At 44.2% G+C, this 17,021-nt stretch overlaps 1 protein-coding gene across 7 annotated transcripts in view; it reads left to right on the top strand.

The window, feature by feature from the left end:
• MCC (MCC regulator of WNT signaling pathway) overlaps nt 1-17,021 on the top strand; it is a 217,772-nt gene that overhangs the window by 197,096 nt on the left and 3,655 nt on the right. For all 7 annotated transcript variants that reach the window (XM_026120081.2, XM_026120078.2, XM_026120083.2 and 4 more), the window contains 3 exons: nt 4,478-4,684; nt 5,687-5,784; nt 16,058-16,180. In XM_026120081.2, the coding sequence (XP_025975866.1) occupies nt 4,478-4,684; nt 5,687-5,784; nt 16,058-16,180 (428 nt within the window). The remainder of the gene's footprint in view (nt 1-4,477; nt 4,685-5,686; nt 5,785-16,057; nt 16,181-17,021) is intronic.

Genomic DNA, 17,021 nt, shown 5'->3' on the forward strand with positions numbered 1-17,021 from the left:
GTTCTCCTGCTACAGAAATTGAAGACTCCCACCTTTCTTCTCTGTGTGAAGCATTACAAAAGGCAAATAGACAGAGCTGTGCTCTGCATGCTTTGGTCCTGAGAAAATGTGCTGCCTTATTAGCAGCCATGAATTTTGCTCAGGTCTGCTTTGCAAGCCACTTGTATCTTTGACGAGCTATAGCAGAGCTGAACTGAAGGGTAGATCACAAGGATGCCTTCACCCCTGAGGTTTATTATTCATGTCTATTATGTGGAGCATGCAGCTTCTATAAAATAGCATATATATCTGCCTTATTCTGAGACGATTGGAGAATTTCCGTTTCCTTAAGGTATTTTTTGTTTTACTTGAAGGGAATAGTCTCATCTGTGCTGTGGAGGACTTTGTTATGTAGCATCTCTTTAATGTGTTCCCTCCCTTCCCTCCATTCTTAGCAAGGTCTGATTGGTCTGCTCAAGGATTTCCTACGTTTTTGGGTCTGCTGTGTTCTTGAAACATGTATCTGTGTTGGAACCTCTGCTGCATCTTTCAGCACCTTTCATTTATGACTCCCAGTAAAAACTGATCACCACATGAGTTATATTGCTTCTTGCATCTGTATGTTGTGCTGTTGATGATATGCCATTCATTCATTCCTTATTATTGATGAATCTGGTCCATCAAAAGATGACTTAGGGGTAGTGTCAGGAAGCCTTATATTTTGTTCTGTTCCAGTGTTTAATGTTGCCATGTTTATTCTCCTAGTGATCCAGTGTATAAAACCTGGTAGGTCCACCAGTGCTTCTGTAAAATCCAATTCTGTGCTTCAAGCAATAATTAACCATGTTTCCAAATATATTCTTGTCTGCCATTTGTCATCATTCAGTGGGTCTTGCTTTGAGGTCAGTTGTTGTCATGCCCCAGTTAGCGAGGAGATTACTTTTGATGGGTGTAAACAATTCTTAGTTTGCAGCCTTTTCCCGCCTTTCAGAGGACTTAGAATCTAGATAAGAAGTCTCAGCTTTCTTCTCTGATAATTTTTTTTCTCTTTTGTGTACAGATGGTGATAATATTGCTTATAATGTGCTTTGAGACTACAGGGTCTTTGCTGAAAATGTTGAGAGTCCTTTGTTAAAGCATTTTGTGCTCAAAGTACAGTTAACCAGAACTTCGCATGTACTTTATCCGCTCTGGTATTTGTTTTACTTCTGAAAGATGATATATTCTACCTCGTGTATCGTGATCATCTTGGAGCCTCTTTCCATGACTTTCTAGAACCTTTTGCCATGTAAGAGTCCCTACTATTTTATTCTTCTAACATGAGTGCATCCAACACAAACTTTAATTTTGAACATGCTCAAAATCAAATGAAGGAAATGAGCATTTCTGATTACATTGAAGCTGGGATGTTTAGCTTTCTTTCAAACTTTTGCCCAAATTCGGAATTGGAATATGACTACAGGTACAAAATATTCCTCTGTATTCAATGGATTTGTCTTGAAATGACCATTAGATTTGGTGCTTGGAGCTTGTGCAGTTGCATGGTTTATACGAGTCTGGTGCAGTCAGCTGGAGGAGTGACCACTGGGCAGCTCCTCCGGCAGCGCTTCGTTTTGTAAGTGCCACTTGTGCTTCAGGCCCACGCTCTAAGAAAACATGTATGTTAAATGGCACAGAGGTTTGCCAGCATCCTGTAATTAAAAGAAAGAAAAGGGATAACCGATACGCAGATAAAGCTGATGTTGCCATTGAAATGAAATTTGGATGCTATCTTAGAAAACATATGTTCTTGGAAAAGTTACCGTGTATGTAAAGACTAATTACCTTTATAAATAAACCTGACTTACTTATATTTGCCTCATCAAATATTACTAGTTGCCACTGTGCCTTGTAAGTGTCCATACCAGCATCCTCAACTGTAGATGTGATTCTTAACTTCAGCCTTTCTTTCCCCTTCCTTTCTGTTCCTTTCCCGAGAGCCCCTATAAGACACGGGCTGACAATCCCTTCACTTTGCCCCGCTTTATCTTTGCTTCTTGGTCTTCAAAGTCCCCATTGCCCTCACGTGAGAGAGCGAAGGGATGGGGGAAGGTGCCTTTGGAATCCATGGTATACCTCTTAGGGCAAGGTGCAAATTTGTAAATTCATAGGGACTATATGAAGATCTAAGCCTACTGTTGTCAATTAAAAAAAAAAAAAAAAGAGTTAACTCACTATTGATCCTTGAATTGATTTTGAGCTAGAATACGTGGTGTAGGTAAGCATCCAGTCTTAAAGTAAAAACTTTGGATGACGAAAAAGGCAGTTCCATAGATTCATCGTTCCAGTGGTTAAATTCCTTTTTTTTTTTTCTTTTAAAAAATAAATGTCTCTATTTTCAGACTGAATTTGCTTAACTTCAATTTACAGCCTTCCAGGATCTTGTCATGCCCCTCCCATATAGGTAGATTATAGCCCCCTGTAAGAAAATGTTTTCCTCACGTAAGTGCCAAGAGACTCTGCTCAAATTACTTCTCAGCCTTCACTAAGTAGATTAATGGCTTTATAAAGAGAGGCTTAAGAAGCTCAGTGCATATACTTTAAGCATACCAGACAATCCAGTTCATCTCCTATAACTTAACTTTCCCTACCATTATTTAACAATATTATTTACATTTTTCCTATTGACAAAGGAAATTGATGGTAAGTTTGCCTAACAGCTGAATTTCTGTAAACCACACTGAATGAAACTGATTGTGCTTCCAACCTTTAATTCCTTTATAGGTGGATGAATAAAGGAATTAATTCAAAGCTCATATGAACCTTTCCAGGCCTGGAGGTTTTTTTGGGATGTGGTTTTTATTTTTGCGAGATTGGTATTGCTGAATAAGCCAATGATTACCTGTGATTGCTCTAACTGTACTACATCTGTGAGCGCTGCCTGCACTTAATCTGGAGAGTGAATTTTGGGGCAGGAACATGGATTCTCTTCTACAGAGAAAGTTAGTCTAAATATGTGCCAAGATTTTTGTTTATATGGTCTTTGTTAACAGTGGATATCATACAAAGAGAATTATATTTGAAGGATAAGATAAGACACTTCTGAGATTTTTGTGATCTAGAATATGCTTTCTGGTTTAAAAAAAGAAAAAGTGATTTGTTTATAGACTGGCCACATAACAAGGAACTTTTTTGCTTTCAGAGATGTTTACAAAGTGAACAAGTCTAGAACTGAACTGTAATACAGAAAACAGCTGTGTGAACTCAGTGTTATAGCTCATAAAGTGAACTAGTGTGTGGCAAGCTCAAAAATGAGAACATACTTCTGGGGGTTTTGGTTTGGGGTTTTGGGGGTTGGTTTGCTTGTTTGGTGGTGGGTTTTGAACATATAGATTAAGTTTTAGGACTATTTCTCAAAGTATTTTGTGGATGCTGGTTCTTCATAAGTTCAGAAAATAACTAGACATTTCATGGAAGAAGCTTTTCTCAAAAGTCGTTAAACCCAAAGACCCCTCCAGTTCAGGAAGCCTGGCAGCTGCGATTCACAGGAGGCCAGGAGCGTGGGCTGAAAGGCAGGCCACTGTGCTCTTGCCTTGTCCTTATACTTCTGCCCAGGCTACTCTGTGAACCACTGTCAGAGAGCAGATGTTAAAGCAGAAGTCTGTCCCGGCATAGCTGTTGTTAGTTTGCAATAATTGACAGTCCTGTCATAACTGTCAGAGTGGCAGAACACAAGAATCAGCTCTCAGAGTTGAGCTTCTTTTCATGAAGTGCCAATTTCCATCTTCTGTGGATCATATTTAGGGAAGAATGTAAGCTAGTGCAAATTTAATAGACCTGCAATTGCATATAGTTGAGATTCTGACCATCTTGAGGAGGGAGATTAAAATGGGACATCTGATAATGCCATACCCAGTTGCCCTTTTTGACTGATTCATTCCGTCACCAGGGCTGGTAGTATGAGGCAGGAATATATGGTCTGTGTTTGCTCTGCTAGTCCCTCAAATCTCATTCCAGTGTAATGAGATAAACAAACTCTGATTCTTATTTATGAATTGCCTGGAAACTGTGACACTTAGGGAGCTATTTCACAGCAGATCAGACACTCCTGTTTATGGGGCAACAGTCTCTGAAGAGCAAGGTGGAACCACAACAGCTTCAGGAGCTGTGGCAACCCTGTCAGATCCCTGATACCCTAGTTTTTGCAGGTCAGCTGGTCTAGTGACTCTGGGTTTATTTCTGAGAGACTGATTAAAGGATGGCACAGCTCCTGATACTCACTTCATCTCAAGGTATAGTACTACTTTGAGTCTCAGCTTTGCAATACTTTTCAGTTACTTTTGTTTACAAATATGCTATGTGGTCATATTCAGTAAAAAAAGCCTTCCAGATGCTGACAGTGTTCTTTATTGAAAGAACACTCTTAAGTAATAGGAGTGAATTAATCCCTGGTTTGGATGTGCCTTCCTTTGGGTGTGTAGTCCCATGAAACAGCATGCTGATAATATTCCTTCCACAGGAGGAGATGGCAGAGCTGAAGGCTCAGCTTTATCTGCTAGAGAAAGAGAAGAAGGCGTTGGAATTGAAACTGAGCACCCGAGAGGCCCAGGAACAGGCCTACCTTGTCCACATCGAGCACTTGAAGTCTGAAGTGGAAGAGCAAAAAGAGCAGAGAATGAGGTCTCTCAGCTCTACGAGCAGCGGCAGCAAAGACAAGTTGGGCAAGGTCAGGAATTAAAGCAAGTCCCCAAAACCAGTGTAAACACAGCTTATTGTGCCCCTTCCTCCCTACAACATTTAGCATGTTAGTCATTCTGCTCTCCTTCTATACGTGCATGTCTTTTCCTTCAGTTGTTAGATGATTCCTTCCATCCTGTGATTTATGAGCACTTTGCAGAATTACTGTTAAACCTGGGCTAAGATAAGGTTGCCGTTCTTGGGAGGAGTACAACAAAGCGATTCACAACTAACATACAAGCTGCTGTGATTGAGCATGTTGTGTCTCGCTTGTTGCCAGCCCTTGGAAGCAGACAGTGGAAGAACGTCTAAGCAAAACACCCTTCCCCGTCCCTCCCCCCAAGACTTCAAAACCAAAATGTGATAAATTGGAGGTCATTTCTCTATGAAACACCTAGAGCATTGTAATTACAATCTCTGTTTGCAAATCAGACAGTCTGTAATGATTTGAGAATGAGGATTTTTTTCCCTTAATATGAAATAAACAGATCTCTGCATTTTCATTCATAATTTGCATGGAGAAATGTGATACCTAGAAGAACTTTAATCCTGTTCTTTTAGTGCTGTGTCCCCACAAAACCTTGCTAGTGTGATTTAAACCGAAAACAGAACTGCTGTAAGACTGTGTCCTTCTTATTTAAGTGTTTTTGGCAAAGCATCATCTGGTTTTGGGTTTTGGGGTGGTTTTTTTTTTTTTTTTTTTTTTTGATCCTGTGCTGCTTTGCTTCAAGTGTGGTGTCAAAAGCACGTAAGGCACCAGGAATTATGCATGCTGTAATCAAATTCTGCAGATCAGTGTGCTGTGGTGGTTTGGAAAAGATGTAGAATGGTCTGCAGTGTGTTAACCTGGTAGTCTCTTTCTTGGTGTATTGATACACTGCCATGTTTTTGTGACACTGTGGTGTTTATTACACCTCCATTTTTAAAGTAGCTGGGAATTCAGAGGTTTTCAGAGTTCTTCTATAACTTCAAATCCTGCCTCATTTCTCAGGAATGCAGTGATGGCACCGCAGCACCGTTAACGTTAGCTGAGCTGAGACCCTACAGCGAGAGTGAACTGACTGCCGAACTGACAAATGCGCTCAGGCGGTAAGCAGCTCCCTTTACTGGAGGCATGACTTGTTCTGTAGGTCTTGGGAGAGATTGAGTTCTGAGCCTTAACTCGTACCCTGGAACGATTTTAAGAACTATCACAGATTTTTACTTTGAGAAGGAAAAGGATCAAAGTTTGTTTTTGTAACCTTCCCCTCCCTTCTGCTGCTGTTATTCAGTAGGTAAAGTCCTTCCATGGTGCTCATCTCCAGTGTCATAAAGCTTCTCTCAGGTCCAAATGAACTTAATCCTTAGGAAACCTTTGAAATGTTGGGAATTACTGTCCCAAATTTAGGCAAGAGGAGTGTGAGGACGAAAACAGTGATGTGACTTGCTTGAGGGAATGCAGAAAGCTGATAGTAGAGATGGGATTTGAACTCTGATCTTTGGTTAAGAAGATTGGTTGTAGATTAGAACTTGGGGGAGAGTTACAGGAGTGGGAATTACAGTGATTTTGGTGGTACAGAGACTGCCTTCACCTCCCTGCGTATGTAAGCAGAGCCATGGTTTGATTACAAAGGAACACTGTTGTTTGAAACATTAGCTTTCTGACAAGAGAAAAAATTGATGTCTTGACAAACTGTTTTTATCAACAGCCAGGTTTTAAGCCAAAGCTTTCAGTATGGTTGTACATTAACTAGGTGTTTGTGCAGCAGTTTTCACTGCACCAGATATGTGGTAGCGTTCATGACAGAGACACTGTTTCAGTAGTCACTTCAATACATATTTCACCTTTTTTAGGACATGACCATCTAATTTCTAACCTGGTTATTGTATTTTGAGCCTGTCTAAAATGCTGCTAAGGATTTTGGTTGGAAAGAGTGCGTTTTGCTTTTCCGGCCTTTGAGCCCTCTGTTATGGTGGAATGTCCTCTCCAACAGCTGTTGCGTTTCATTCTTGAAGCACTTTTTTCATAGGTGCAGCTCATAGTGTGCCTAGGGACGCTTAAGCCTAAAAAGGCATTATGTAAAAATGTGAGATTGTCACCACTGCAAAATCAATACAGCTTATACCATTTGCCTAATAGTCTGGCAGTTGCTGAATGTTTAGTTTGCCTGATGCAGGAAACAAAACTTCTGTGGTTAAAAAAAATGAAAACTGTTTGTGAGTGGGTGGATAAAACTCAACAACGAAGTAATTTAAATAAGCACTGTACAGAGCCTTTGGCTTCCCCCACTCCCCCCAGGCTCCAGTGCTGGTGTGAGCTGCTCCATTGGCCTTTTCTATCTTCACTCATGCTGTAGCTTTTTCCTGTTGTTGTTATTTGCCTCTGGTTTCAAGAAGATGCCAGTGACCTTAGTTAGCAGAGACTTGAGTAAAGTCATGAAATGTGGTTTGCTGACTACACAGAGAAAAAACTTTGCTTTATCTACTATGCCTTAAGTTGATTAGCATGGATTTCCAGCTAGGGGCCTAGCAAGTACCGTTTGTCAGGCAGAAATGGGAAAGAAAATAATCGGATTAAACTGTACATAAATTTTGGAGTGAAGGCTCTCTGTGTAATGGAAATATGACTGTACTGAATGTGACTGCTGCTGCCAGCAGGGCTTAAGAGTGATTTCTGTGAGCTGTGTGGACAGGGCATTTTTCTCCCCAATCAGTGTGCCAGCCAAGTCAGGCTAAATGCTTAGTTTCTTTATCCTGAGGTCTTCTGTCTGAAAATCAGTAGAAAGTTTGTCTGACACTTGGGGAAACCATGCTGGGACCTGGTTAGCAACAGCTATGCTAAAAAATACCAACAGTTCTTATTTCTGGTCCTGGCGTTAACGGACTCTCAGATATCTTAGTGAGGTTTGTACTATCATGGATTCACAAAAAGGAGTTTTAAAAATAATTGAGGTGTATTTCACCCTGTGCAAGCGCTACAACACAGAATGGTCAGGACTAACTTGTGGCAGCTTTGGGCACAAAGTGGATTTAACTCTCTGTACTTAGCAAATGCCGATTCCTCAACGCTGTTTCCACTTGTGTGGAAAGAGGAGTGGCAGCACCCTCCGTGATCCAGGAGGTCCTGGAGGCTCCCCCAGCACCCTCCTTCCCCACTGAAGGACTGGGGGCAGAATTTAAAATAAAACATATTTTTTCCAGTTACTGTTTTTGCTGGGGGCAGGTGGGGGAGGGAGATGTGAAACAAGCGAGTGCTTCCACATTGAATCTGAAACCTAGGGGCAATATTTAAACACAAACACTTGGGAGTATTTCATTGCTGGTTTTAATTAGTGCGCGCATCCAGCCATTGGACCTATCTGTTGTAACTCCAGGCAGTAGATCCTGGTGCAGGGAACAGTGGTTGCTAGGACAGTGGGCTCAGACTTGACACCTCCCAAAAACCCAGTTGCTTTTGAATCTTTACCCTGAGTGTGATTTCCATCAGCAGCCCTGCTTGCTGCCCCTCTCCCTGTGCTGCCTTCCCAAAGGCAGAAGCCCTGGCAGCTCCCCACTTGCCGCTTTGCCGGTCTTTCCTTCTGTTGCTGCAGGGCTGTCACGTCTTTCTCAGTTAACTGAAACAGAGTGAAACCCAAATAAAACTGCGGGAGGCACTTATGGCCTGGGTTTTGGGGTGGTTAGGAAGCACTCGTGTGTTCATGGTCCGCAAATGGCTTTGCAGCAGAACAGTCTGGTCTGCCGAGGTTGCCTGTCTTCCCTCTGCAGGCACGGATTTTTCTCTTACACCTGGAGTCCGTGTCTTGGAGCTCCCTGAGGTGTCACTGGCAGCGCCCGCCAGGGGAAGTCCAGGGGAGGGGGGAATTCAGCAATTCTTCATTTACTGTTTCATCACATATCTGTAGTACTCAGGATATCCTATAGCTGTGTTCAGCATCAAAACCAATCATCAGGGCTTTCCACAGAAACTGTTTTCCTTTTCCACAGCCAGCCATGTGTTAACTAACAGAAATGTAAGTTATCTGCAAGTTGCACATTGTAAAAGTTGCATCTAGATTACTGAGTTTCCAGTGTTGCAGGCTAGGACTACGAATTTGGAGACATGTTCTGTTCCAGGCAAGTGTGAATATTTTCTGCCAAAGAGTCTTCAGCGATTTTTTCCCTCCCTCCTTTCTAATAGGCTGCTGGAATGTTTCAATGGATATGAAGCCTCTAAACTTCAGTTTCTTGAGTCTGACACATTCATAAATGAGTTTTTTGGCAGGAAATACTTTATTCTTGGGAGAGTGAAAATGCATTCCCAGCAGCCTGATGGCCTGGCGCTGACGCCCTTGTGGGCTGTGCCAGAGGCAAGTTTTATGAGAGAGGATCTGGTCTGAATCTCCAAAAACCAGGAATGTTGCACTGTCTCTGAGGGGAACCTTAAAATGACATGTTCCTTGCTGGCAAGTTCTGCTGTGCTGCTGCAGGGGAAAGGAGAACTGTAGATTACTTATTTAAGTTTCCAACTTAATAGGCACATACCACTATAAATGTATTAGATGTGTCAGGGAGGAAGAAATAAGAAAACTTTCTGGAGGGAGCAGTCTTGTTTTAGCAGGTGACACAAAGTCTCTCCCCCATCTCAGTTCTTTCAGTCTGTGCAAAATGGCCAAGCTGGCCAGGGCGAAGCTTCTCCCTCTCCCCAGCCTTGGCAGAAGCATTCTGATTGTTGAGGTCCTCCCACCGTCTCTCATACTTCCACTTGCCGATAGATTTTGTGTCTGCACAGAGCTGCATTTTATTTATGTATTTAAAGAATCCTTTGTAACTATTAGAATATTTGGGCCTCAGTTGGGTCATTAGTGGCATGAAACGAGGGTCTCTGATTGCTGTGCAGGGTTACACGAGTTAAGAGAGTTCTGTCAGTCTCCCCGTGTTTCAGTATCTACCTTGCAAAAGGGTAACTTTCCGTCTGGCACCACAGCAGAGAAGCTATACGTTTACCGTACCTGATGACTTTTGAGCAAAAGAAAACTTGATAGTGATGCTACCAATGAGGAAGTAGCCATGTAGATAGAAAAGGGTAGTAATCAGTAGGACTGGCAGTTATCTTCTCTAAACAGAAATGTCCTAGGTATTATATTTTGCACAAAGTTATACCACTGCCTCTCCAGAAGTGGAAACTCCATATATATCTAGTAGTGCATGGAAAAGTTGTCATACTGCAGTAGCTTCTGTATTGAGACACAGTAATGCTCTTTGTCGACTCAGGCCCTGATGGCTGCCCCGGGACCACAGTCCTGTGTTGTGCCAACCTTCTTGGTTTGGGAGAGCAACTGTTTCAACAGAAAGCCGTGCTGCGGCATGGCAGCGACTCTTTCTGGGCACAAAGCCAGTTGGAGTTGTATCAGGCCACTTTTTTATTTTAAACTTCCACTGACCTCAAGTGTGATGACATCTTAGTTCAGCTTGGTTTTCAAGGGCCCCCTATTTTCGTGATAATGGGTTGCAGGAGTAGGTAGAAGCATCTCTGAAATTCAGCCCCATCATGCTCATCAGTAAGGCTAGCTCTTGGAAATGAACACAGGAAGGCCTAAAGCCCATCATGTGATGATGTTTCAGGTTTAAAATGTCTGATAGGAAGTGATTCAGTAAAATTCTCTTTCTGTTTGGCCAAAACGGAGGTTGAACATACAGCAGCTAAAGGCGGGGGGAGCGATGGTATTTAGGAGCAATGGGTGAGTTTGTCTAATGCCTCGTCTGCTGCTTTTTGTCAGAGTTACGCTGTGTTTGCTTGTTTCTGTCCTGTCACTATCATATCCGTTAAACGGGGAGATGTGGAGCTCTGAAGCATTTGCAGGCCTCGCGCTGGCATGGACTGCAGCCACGGCAGATTTCGGGGATCTGCGTTTTTTCATGACTCTGCAGCCTCCTGCTGTGGTTTCCCTTGGCCGCCGGAGGGGCTCGGGAGGCAGGGGGTGTTTGTGGAAATCCCCGCGGAGCTGCCTCCCTGCAGGAAGGGAATGAGTCATGGTGACATGAGGGACAGACTCCTCAGGCGCCTCGGGTAGCTATTTTTTCTGTGCGCTTCACAAATAACTGTCATTTTCCTTTTCTTCTATTTTTGACATGGAATAAGTAGTTCTCCTTACCACTGGGTGGTTATCTAATTGCTGCGCTGCTGTGCACTTTGACATGGCTGTCACAGGGAGCCCCGAATAGCTCCAGGTCTGGAAAACTTCCGGGTCGGGCTGGCAAAGCTGGGTGGGAGGTTTGAGTGCCGAGTGCGGCAGGCGCTCGACTGCCTCCCTCCCAGCCCGTCCGCCCTTTCTGCCCCCAGCCTGGGGTTTCCGGGACCGCTGCTGGCCTGTCGCCCTGCTGCCGATGTAACACGTGTGTGTGATACCCACCGATTTCTGAGACCAGCTCCAAGCTTCTGACAGTCAGGAAAAGAGTAATAAAATGTTTTACACCAGCAAAGCATGTTCTAAAGCATGCACCATCTTCTCCCTCCTCAGGAAAGCATGCCTCTGTACGGGTAGCGGGCAGCGTTGGTGTGCTGAGGTCCGTCAGGGCTCAGGCGGTGAGGTAGGAAGACATGGGATCTGAAGAGGTTAATTTTAAGACTCTTTTGGCCTTTGCATAGTGTTGTTATGTTGTTCCTCTGAAAAATTTCTGTTGTATATTAGGTGCTTTCCTCAGTGGGCCAACCCAGAGCAGTGAGGCAAGCATGCTCTTGAATTGGCTTGGGGATTCTGCATGCAAGTCTAACATAAGACGTTAGTTTAAACTGCTGATGAAAAGAGGATTAATCTGCATTCATTTTAAATGCCCAGCTGTGAGCTCCTGAGAAAAGGAGTGGAACGCCTAGGAAAAACAAGTATGTGTCATCCTATTTAGCTGGCAATAGAGGAGAAGAGCCAGAGAGGGCTAAGTGAGGCGGGGAGCCATGTTTCTGACAACAGGAGGAGGCTATGGGGAAAGGGCCCGGGAGCAGAGTGGTGCGTGCCTCTCCCTCAGAGGGGCTTCGCGGCTCGGGGCCATGCAGGAGATGCGCCCCTCCTCCCCCAGTGCCACGAGCGGGGCTGTCGCGCTCGGGGGCAGCCTGGGTACGGGCGCACCGCTGCGCCCGGCTTTGTGTGTGCAAAGCAGGGGGGCCGCCGCGAGCTGGAGCTAGCGGTGCCCGGCTGTGATGGGCTCCGCTGCTGGCAGGCAGCGCTTCCTGGCGGGGAAGAGAGGATGTTCCTGGGCACGGCAAGGCGTAGGATGGTCAGGCCCCAAAGGGCCCTGACTCCGTCAGCCCTGCTATAGAAACCTTTCTCGCCTCCTGATTTGGAGAGACCTTGTGCCTTTTTTGCTGCAGGTTTGGCAGGAGCCGTGGGTGCTCTTGACCCCAGGCAGACGGAGCGAGAGGTGATAGCTGTGCTTGCTCACCGGGGAAGAGGTGGCGGGGCTAGAAAAACCCAGACTGGCGGGATCTGTGTGTTACCAGCACAATAGACGTTTCACTGAACCTACTGTTTTTCAGTGGGTGTGAGTGTGGGCTGTGGGCTCTGATTGCACCTGTCCTGGGCTTTTCCTTGGGACCAGCGCAGTCAGGGCTTTCCCCAGCTGACTTCTTGAGTGCCCTGCAGCAGGGAGCCCTTGTAGCACAAGTGAACCGTGCTCTCAGATGCACGAGAGAGTACTCTCGTACTCTCTCGTTTCCTGCCACTGGGGATATGCGCTCGTTTTCTCTGTGTTCATGAGGTGCTACTGTTGTGTTCTCCACAACTCCAGCAGCCAGCTGGAAGAGGGACTGTTGAGAGCAAAAGCTGTGCTGACTTCTGCAGTCCAAATGACTGAATTCGGGGATCCTAGAAATCATGTTCTGGAAATACTCGCCTCTCCCTCTCTTCTTCCCATCAAAATGCAGACATGAGTGCTTTCTCAGGATCCGTATTTATCTGTGTTGCAGCCCAGGGGCACAGTAGCGGTGTGGGTTTGGCACATAAACCTCTGTGCTAGTTCGTTCCCCAGGCCCTGGAAGAAGATTGCCTGGCGGGGGGAGGCCGTGCCGCAGCCACAGAGCTTTTCTGATCGGGATGATGTTCGCATGGTTGCGTGACATGCAGTTCCAGCCCAGGTTTGCTGATTAGAGACGCTCTCATCCTGGAAAGATACTGCATTATGAACAGGACTGTTGTTTTTAAACTGAGGTTTATGTAGCGCTCCAGCACATGCTGTCAACTCGCTGCATTGCTTTCCATGAGAGTAAGGTAAGAGCAGGCAGCTGTGCTCTTTTCACTGACTTCTTGACATCAAGACAAGGCAACAGAACTGTCTGGATCTTGCCGCTGCGAATTGGGGAATACATATGTTAAACAGGTATGATCTACATTTGAGGCACCTAGCTTTGAAGCATCCCCCCACTGTTCAAAGCCTGTTGAGCTAGATGGCTCAGAAGTGACATGTGGAAGTTGTTTAACTAGCCTGGGGTAGCCAGCAGTGCGCTGGTCCTGCTTCTTTGGCAAGCAGCAAGACAAAGATATTACAGACCAGATGTGAAGAAATACTGTAGATGTTTCAGTTGAGTTGAGCATGAACATTACTGTTTGAGAGGTTTGTTTGCAGAAACAGAGACAAAAGGTGATGAATTGTCTTTTCGAATAGCACTCAGCAGCCAATCTTTATCATGTGGGAGAAGTTCGTCCAAGTCTTTCTGTTGTTTCTTTTCTGGTGCCTTGTCCACTAGGTTTTTGCTACAGCTGGGTGTTACGAACTTCAGCTAAAATAAATTGTTTTAGCTGAGGACTGTGCATAGTGTGCACAGTGTGCACAGACCCCTGGGACTGTGCATAGTGTTTTCAGGGCAATACCTTTTCTCGTACTTAATGTTAAATCAGCCTATCATTTTTAGTTTTCTTCTTCATTCCCCCCTGCCCAAAAAACTACAAATGTTTGTTCCAGCCGACTTGCTGTTCCTGCTGGGTGGCAGGGCAGGGTGCTGTGCTGCTGGGCCACCTCCAGAGCCCCTGCTGCGCAGTTCTTTGGGACGGGCAAACACCAGATTTGTGCTGTTCGGTTCTGTTCTTATATGGCTCTCACCAGCGGTGTCACACACGTGGTAGATAATAGGTCTGACTTCTGCTGGGTCTGATCTGTTCTCATTTGATCTTATAGTGCAAGTAAAAACTGGATTTTTTAGTTCCTGTTTTCTTTGCAGAACATAAATTTCAACTATAGACTGTTCTAAGTGCTTCTATTAGCTAAAACATGGTATAAGAAATACATTTTATATTTGGAGTAGAAGATGGTGAGCTATTAAAGGGAAAAAAAGTAACTTGAAAGTTAATGTTACTTTAATGAAAGGATGCTTAAAGAATACTGAGGATTCTTTATCAACAAGGGCTCTCCTATGTCCTTTTTCATCTGCTTAGTAAAGAAGTGTCAGCAGTGTACTGGGATAAATGGCTAGCTTGGAATATTTCCCTGATTTATTTTGTCAAAGCCCTTCTGCCGCTGAAGAGGGACACAATGAAATGTGCCACATGGGCTGCCTGTGTCTCTGGTTATGAAATGCTGCCGTTGCCAGGCCAGCCTTGGAAGCGCAGGCTAGCGCAGCGGCGATCTCGGAGTATTAGCGTGGTCTGAGGGGAACGTTGGCAGGTTTCACCAACTCTGGGGCAATAAACTGGTGTCAAGCTCTTTAAATTTAGAGAAAGTCTTTTGCTGTCTCAAAGTGTAGCTTGAGTTTGCAGAAGTGCTTTTCTCTAGTTTTCAATGACCACCTATAAGGTGAAGTACACTGGCAAATCAGGGGTGTTCATTTTGGTTTGGGTGGTTGTTTTTGCCCAGCTGTCAGCCTTGCAAATGCAGCCTTGGCTTGGAAAGCTTTACGGAGCGTTTCTCTTCTGGAGCATCCATTCGGGCAGCGAGGGTCTGCACGCCAGAGCTTGCCTCCGTAGTGGCTTTCTCAGCAGCTGCTGTTTTTGGAGTGAGCGTCATCAGTGCAGAGCCCTCGTGTTGGGATTCTCCATCTCTGATGAGTGTCCTTTCCCGGGGGCTCAGTGGGCTTGTGTGGGTGCTAGCGGCAGCCTTACCATTGAGATGAAATCCAGTTTACTCCCGCTCAGCAACACTGACCTGTGCCACGAAAGCAGGAGGAAAAGCCTCTCACGGCAGGGTGGTTCTAAGCAGTAAAGCACAGACATCTGGCTCCACACAGACCAGGTTCCCGGATGTGGGGCTCGGCATTACAAAATTTAACTTTGTTCCCTTTTTCAAATCTCATAGTTTGGTCTCTGTGCTGCCCACACTGTGAGGGTGCGCCACAGAGAAAGGCTCCTCGCTGTCCGCTCCAGAGCCCCCGGGCGAGAGGGGGGCTGCCCCTCTCGGTGTTGTGGCTGGGGGCTGCAGCGCAGCAAGGGCCCGGGGCTGGGCCTCGCCGTCAGGGACCTGCAGGCCGCCCACTTGCTCCCCTGGGCCAGGAGGTGCCTTTTAAGGATAGCTTTTTTTAAAGATAGCTTAAACCCCAAGCGTTAATACTTACTCCTGTCCACAACTTCTGCGTTGTCTTTTTTCTTTGTCTCATAGATCGTGAGGTACCTTACTTCCATTTCAGCACTTTTCATGTAATTTTCGGTTGGTTACCTCACTACTGTGGATTATAGGAAGGAAAACAAGAAGAGTGTTTCATATAAGACAATTCCTGTGCTCTCATTTCTTCTGTATTTCTTGTGCTTGCCATTTTATGTCTGTACTCCCCACTCTTGTTGTTCTTAACCATTTCTGTTTCCTGCTGCCAAATGGATTGGACTCACTGGCTCCTAATAAAAACTAGGGAGCTACAATCAGACTCTGGTATAAATTATTCAGGTAAATTTGAGGTGGTAACTGAAATTGATGGAATTTCTCTGGCTCTCTAGTAATTCATAAGTATAAATAAATTTGATTAATAGTAATCCTAGTGTGCTATTTTTAATTAATATTTCCATATGATTACCATTGTTTCATTATTCTTCATAGTTTTCTTTACTATTTCATTCAAGATACAGAAGGTGGCAGATGCCAGGCATTACATCTTCGCAATTATTTGTTAGTGTGATTCAGTATATACAAGACCATGATCCATCAGAGAAGTTTTTCACCTTTTCTGCCTACTCCAGCTCTAATCCTGTATTCCACAATGGTGAATTTTATAAAATCAATCTTTGAAAGAGTTGAACATAAGAACTAAAATCTTGTATCAAAGTAAATAAAAGAAAGAAAACCCTGTATTATCCAAGTAGTATTAAGGGAAATATTTTCAACCTGTCAGTCTACCACAGGGAAGAAACTTGTTGGCTGCCATGCATGCTCTTGCAAGTTGAAGTGTTATTTCTGTTTTGAAAATGATTTTCTCACTCCTTTTCTCCTGATCCAGGGAGAAGAAACTGAAAGCTAGAGTGCAGGAGTTAGTGAGTGCTTTGGAGAGACTCACAAAGAGCAGTGAAATCAGGCATCAGCAGTCTGCAGAATTTGTTAATGACCTTAAAAGGGCAAACAGGTAAAGGATCTACTATCAAATGGATGCAACATTGATTGTTTTGCAGCGTTCTGGTAATGCACTGTAATCCCCTCCCTAGCTTAATGAGCAGCTTCTGGCCCCTTGTCTTCACGCTTATTGACTCTTGAAGGTTATAGTTAGACATGGGGGAGGGTATAAACCTCCCATGTAGGATACTGAAAACTACCTAAGAATAGAGTGGGGGAAATAGGTTAATCTTAATTGAGTTGTTGTTAAATGCATTATTATTAAACAAAAATATAAATCCCTCCATCTAGTCAGATTTATGTATTGCAGTTATTTTGTTTAAAACTGCTCCCTTTCCTTTGGCTCCAGCCTCTTTATTAACAAACTGGCTTCCATAACCCCACTTAAATTTTATTGCTCACAGAGGTACAGCTGATACTGTAACCTCTCAGTAGGTTTGTATTAGCAGTAACTTTGGATGGACTGTAGCTCCCCCTCCTGCAAAGAGCCTGTAGCTCACAAAGTAATTTTCATTAATTGTATTTATGGGAGAGAAAGAAGCACTAGTTTGCTTAATGGTGGGTTTTGTAAGCAGATACTGGCTGTGAGGGAATCTTTTTGTAAAACTTTAGACGTTTGATGTTGTAGCATACTGATTCCCAAATACTGCTCTGCAAAGTCATCATAAGCAACCCTCTAGCTGGTTCTTTAAACCATGTTTAAAAAAGTGTTTCCAGTAACCAGTTTACTGGCAAAGGTGCATGCATGCCCAAAAGAAGTAGAGAGGTTAGCACTGATGTGAATTTGGAAATGAGTTTTAAAATAGTTAAATTTTAGGAAGAGGATCTGTACCCAAACTTTGGAGTGCCCTCAT

This window comes from Dromaius novaehollandiae, chromosome Z (assembly GCF_036370855.1).
Source record: "Dromaius novaehollandiae isolate bDroNov1 chromosome Z, bDroNov1.hap1, whole genome shotgun sequence".
Classification (NCBI taxonomy): Eukaryota; Metazoa; Chordata; class Aves; order Casuariiformes; family Dromaiidae; genus Dromaius; species Dromaius novaehollandiae.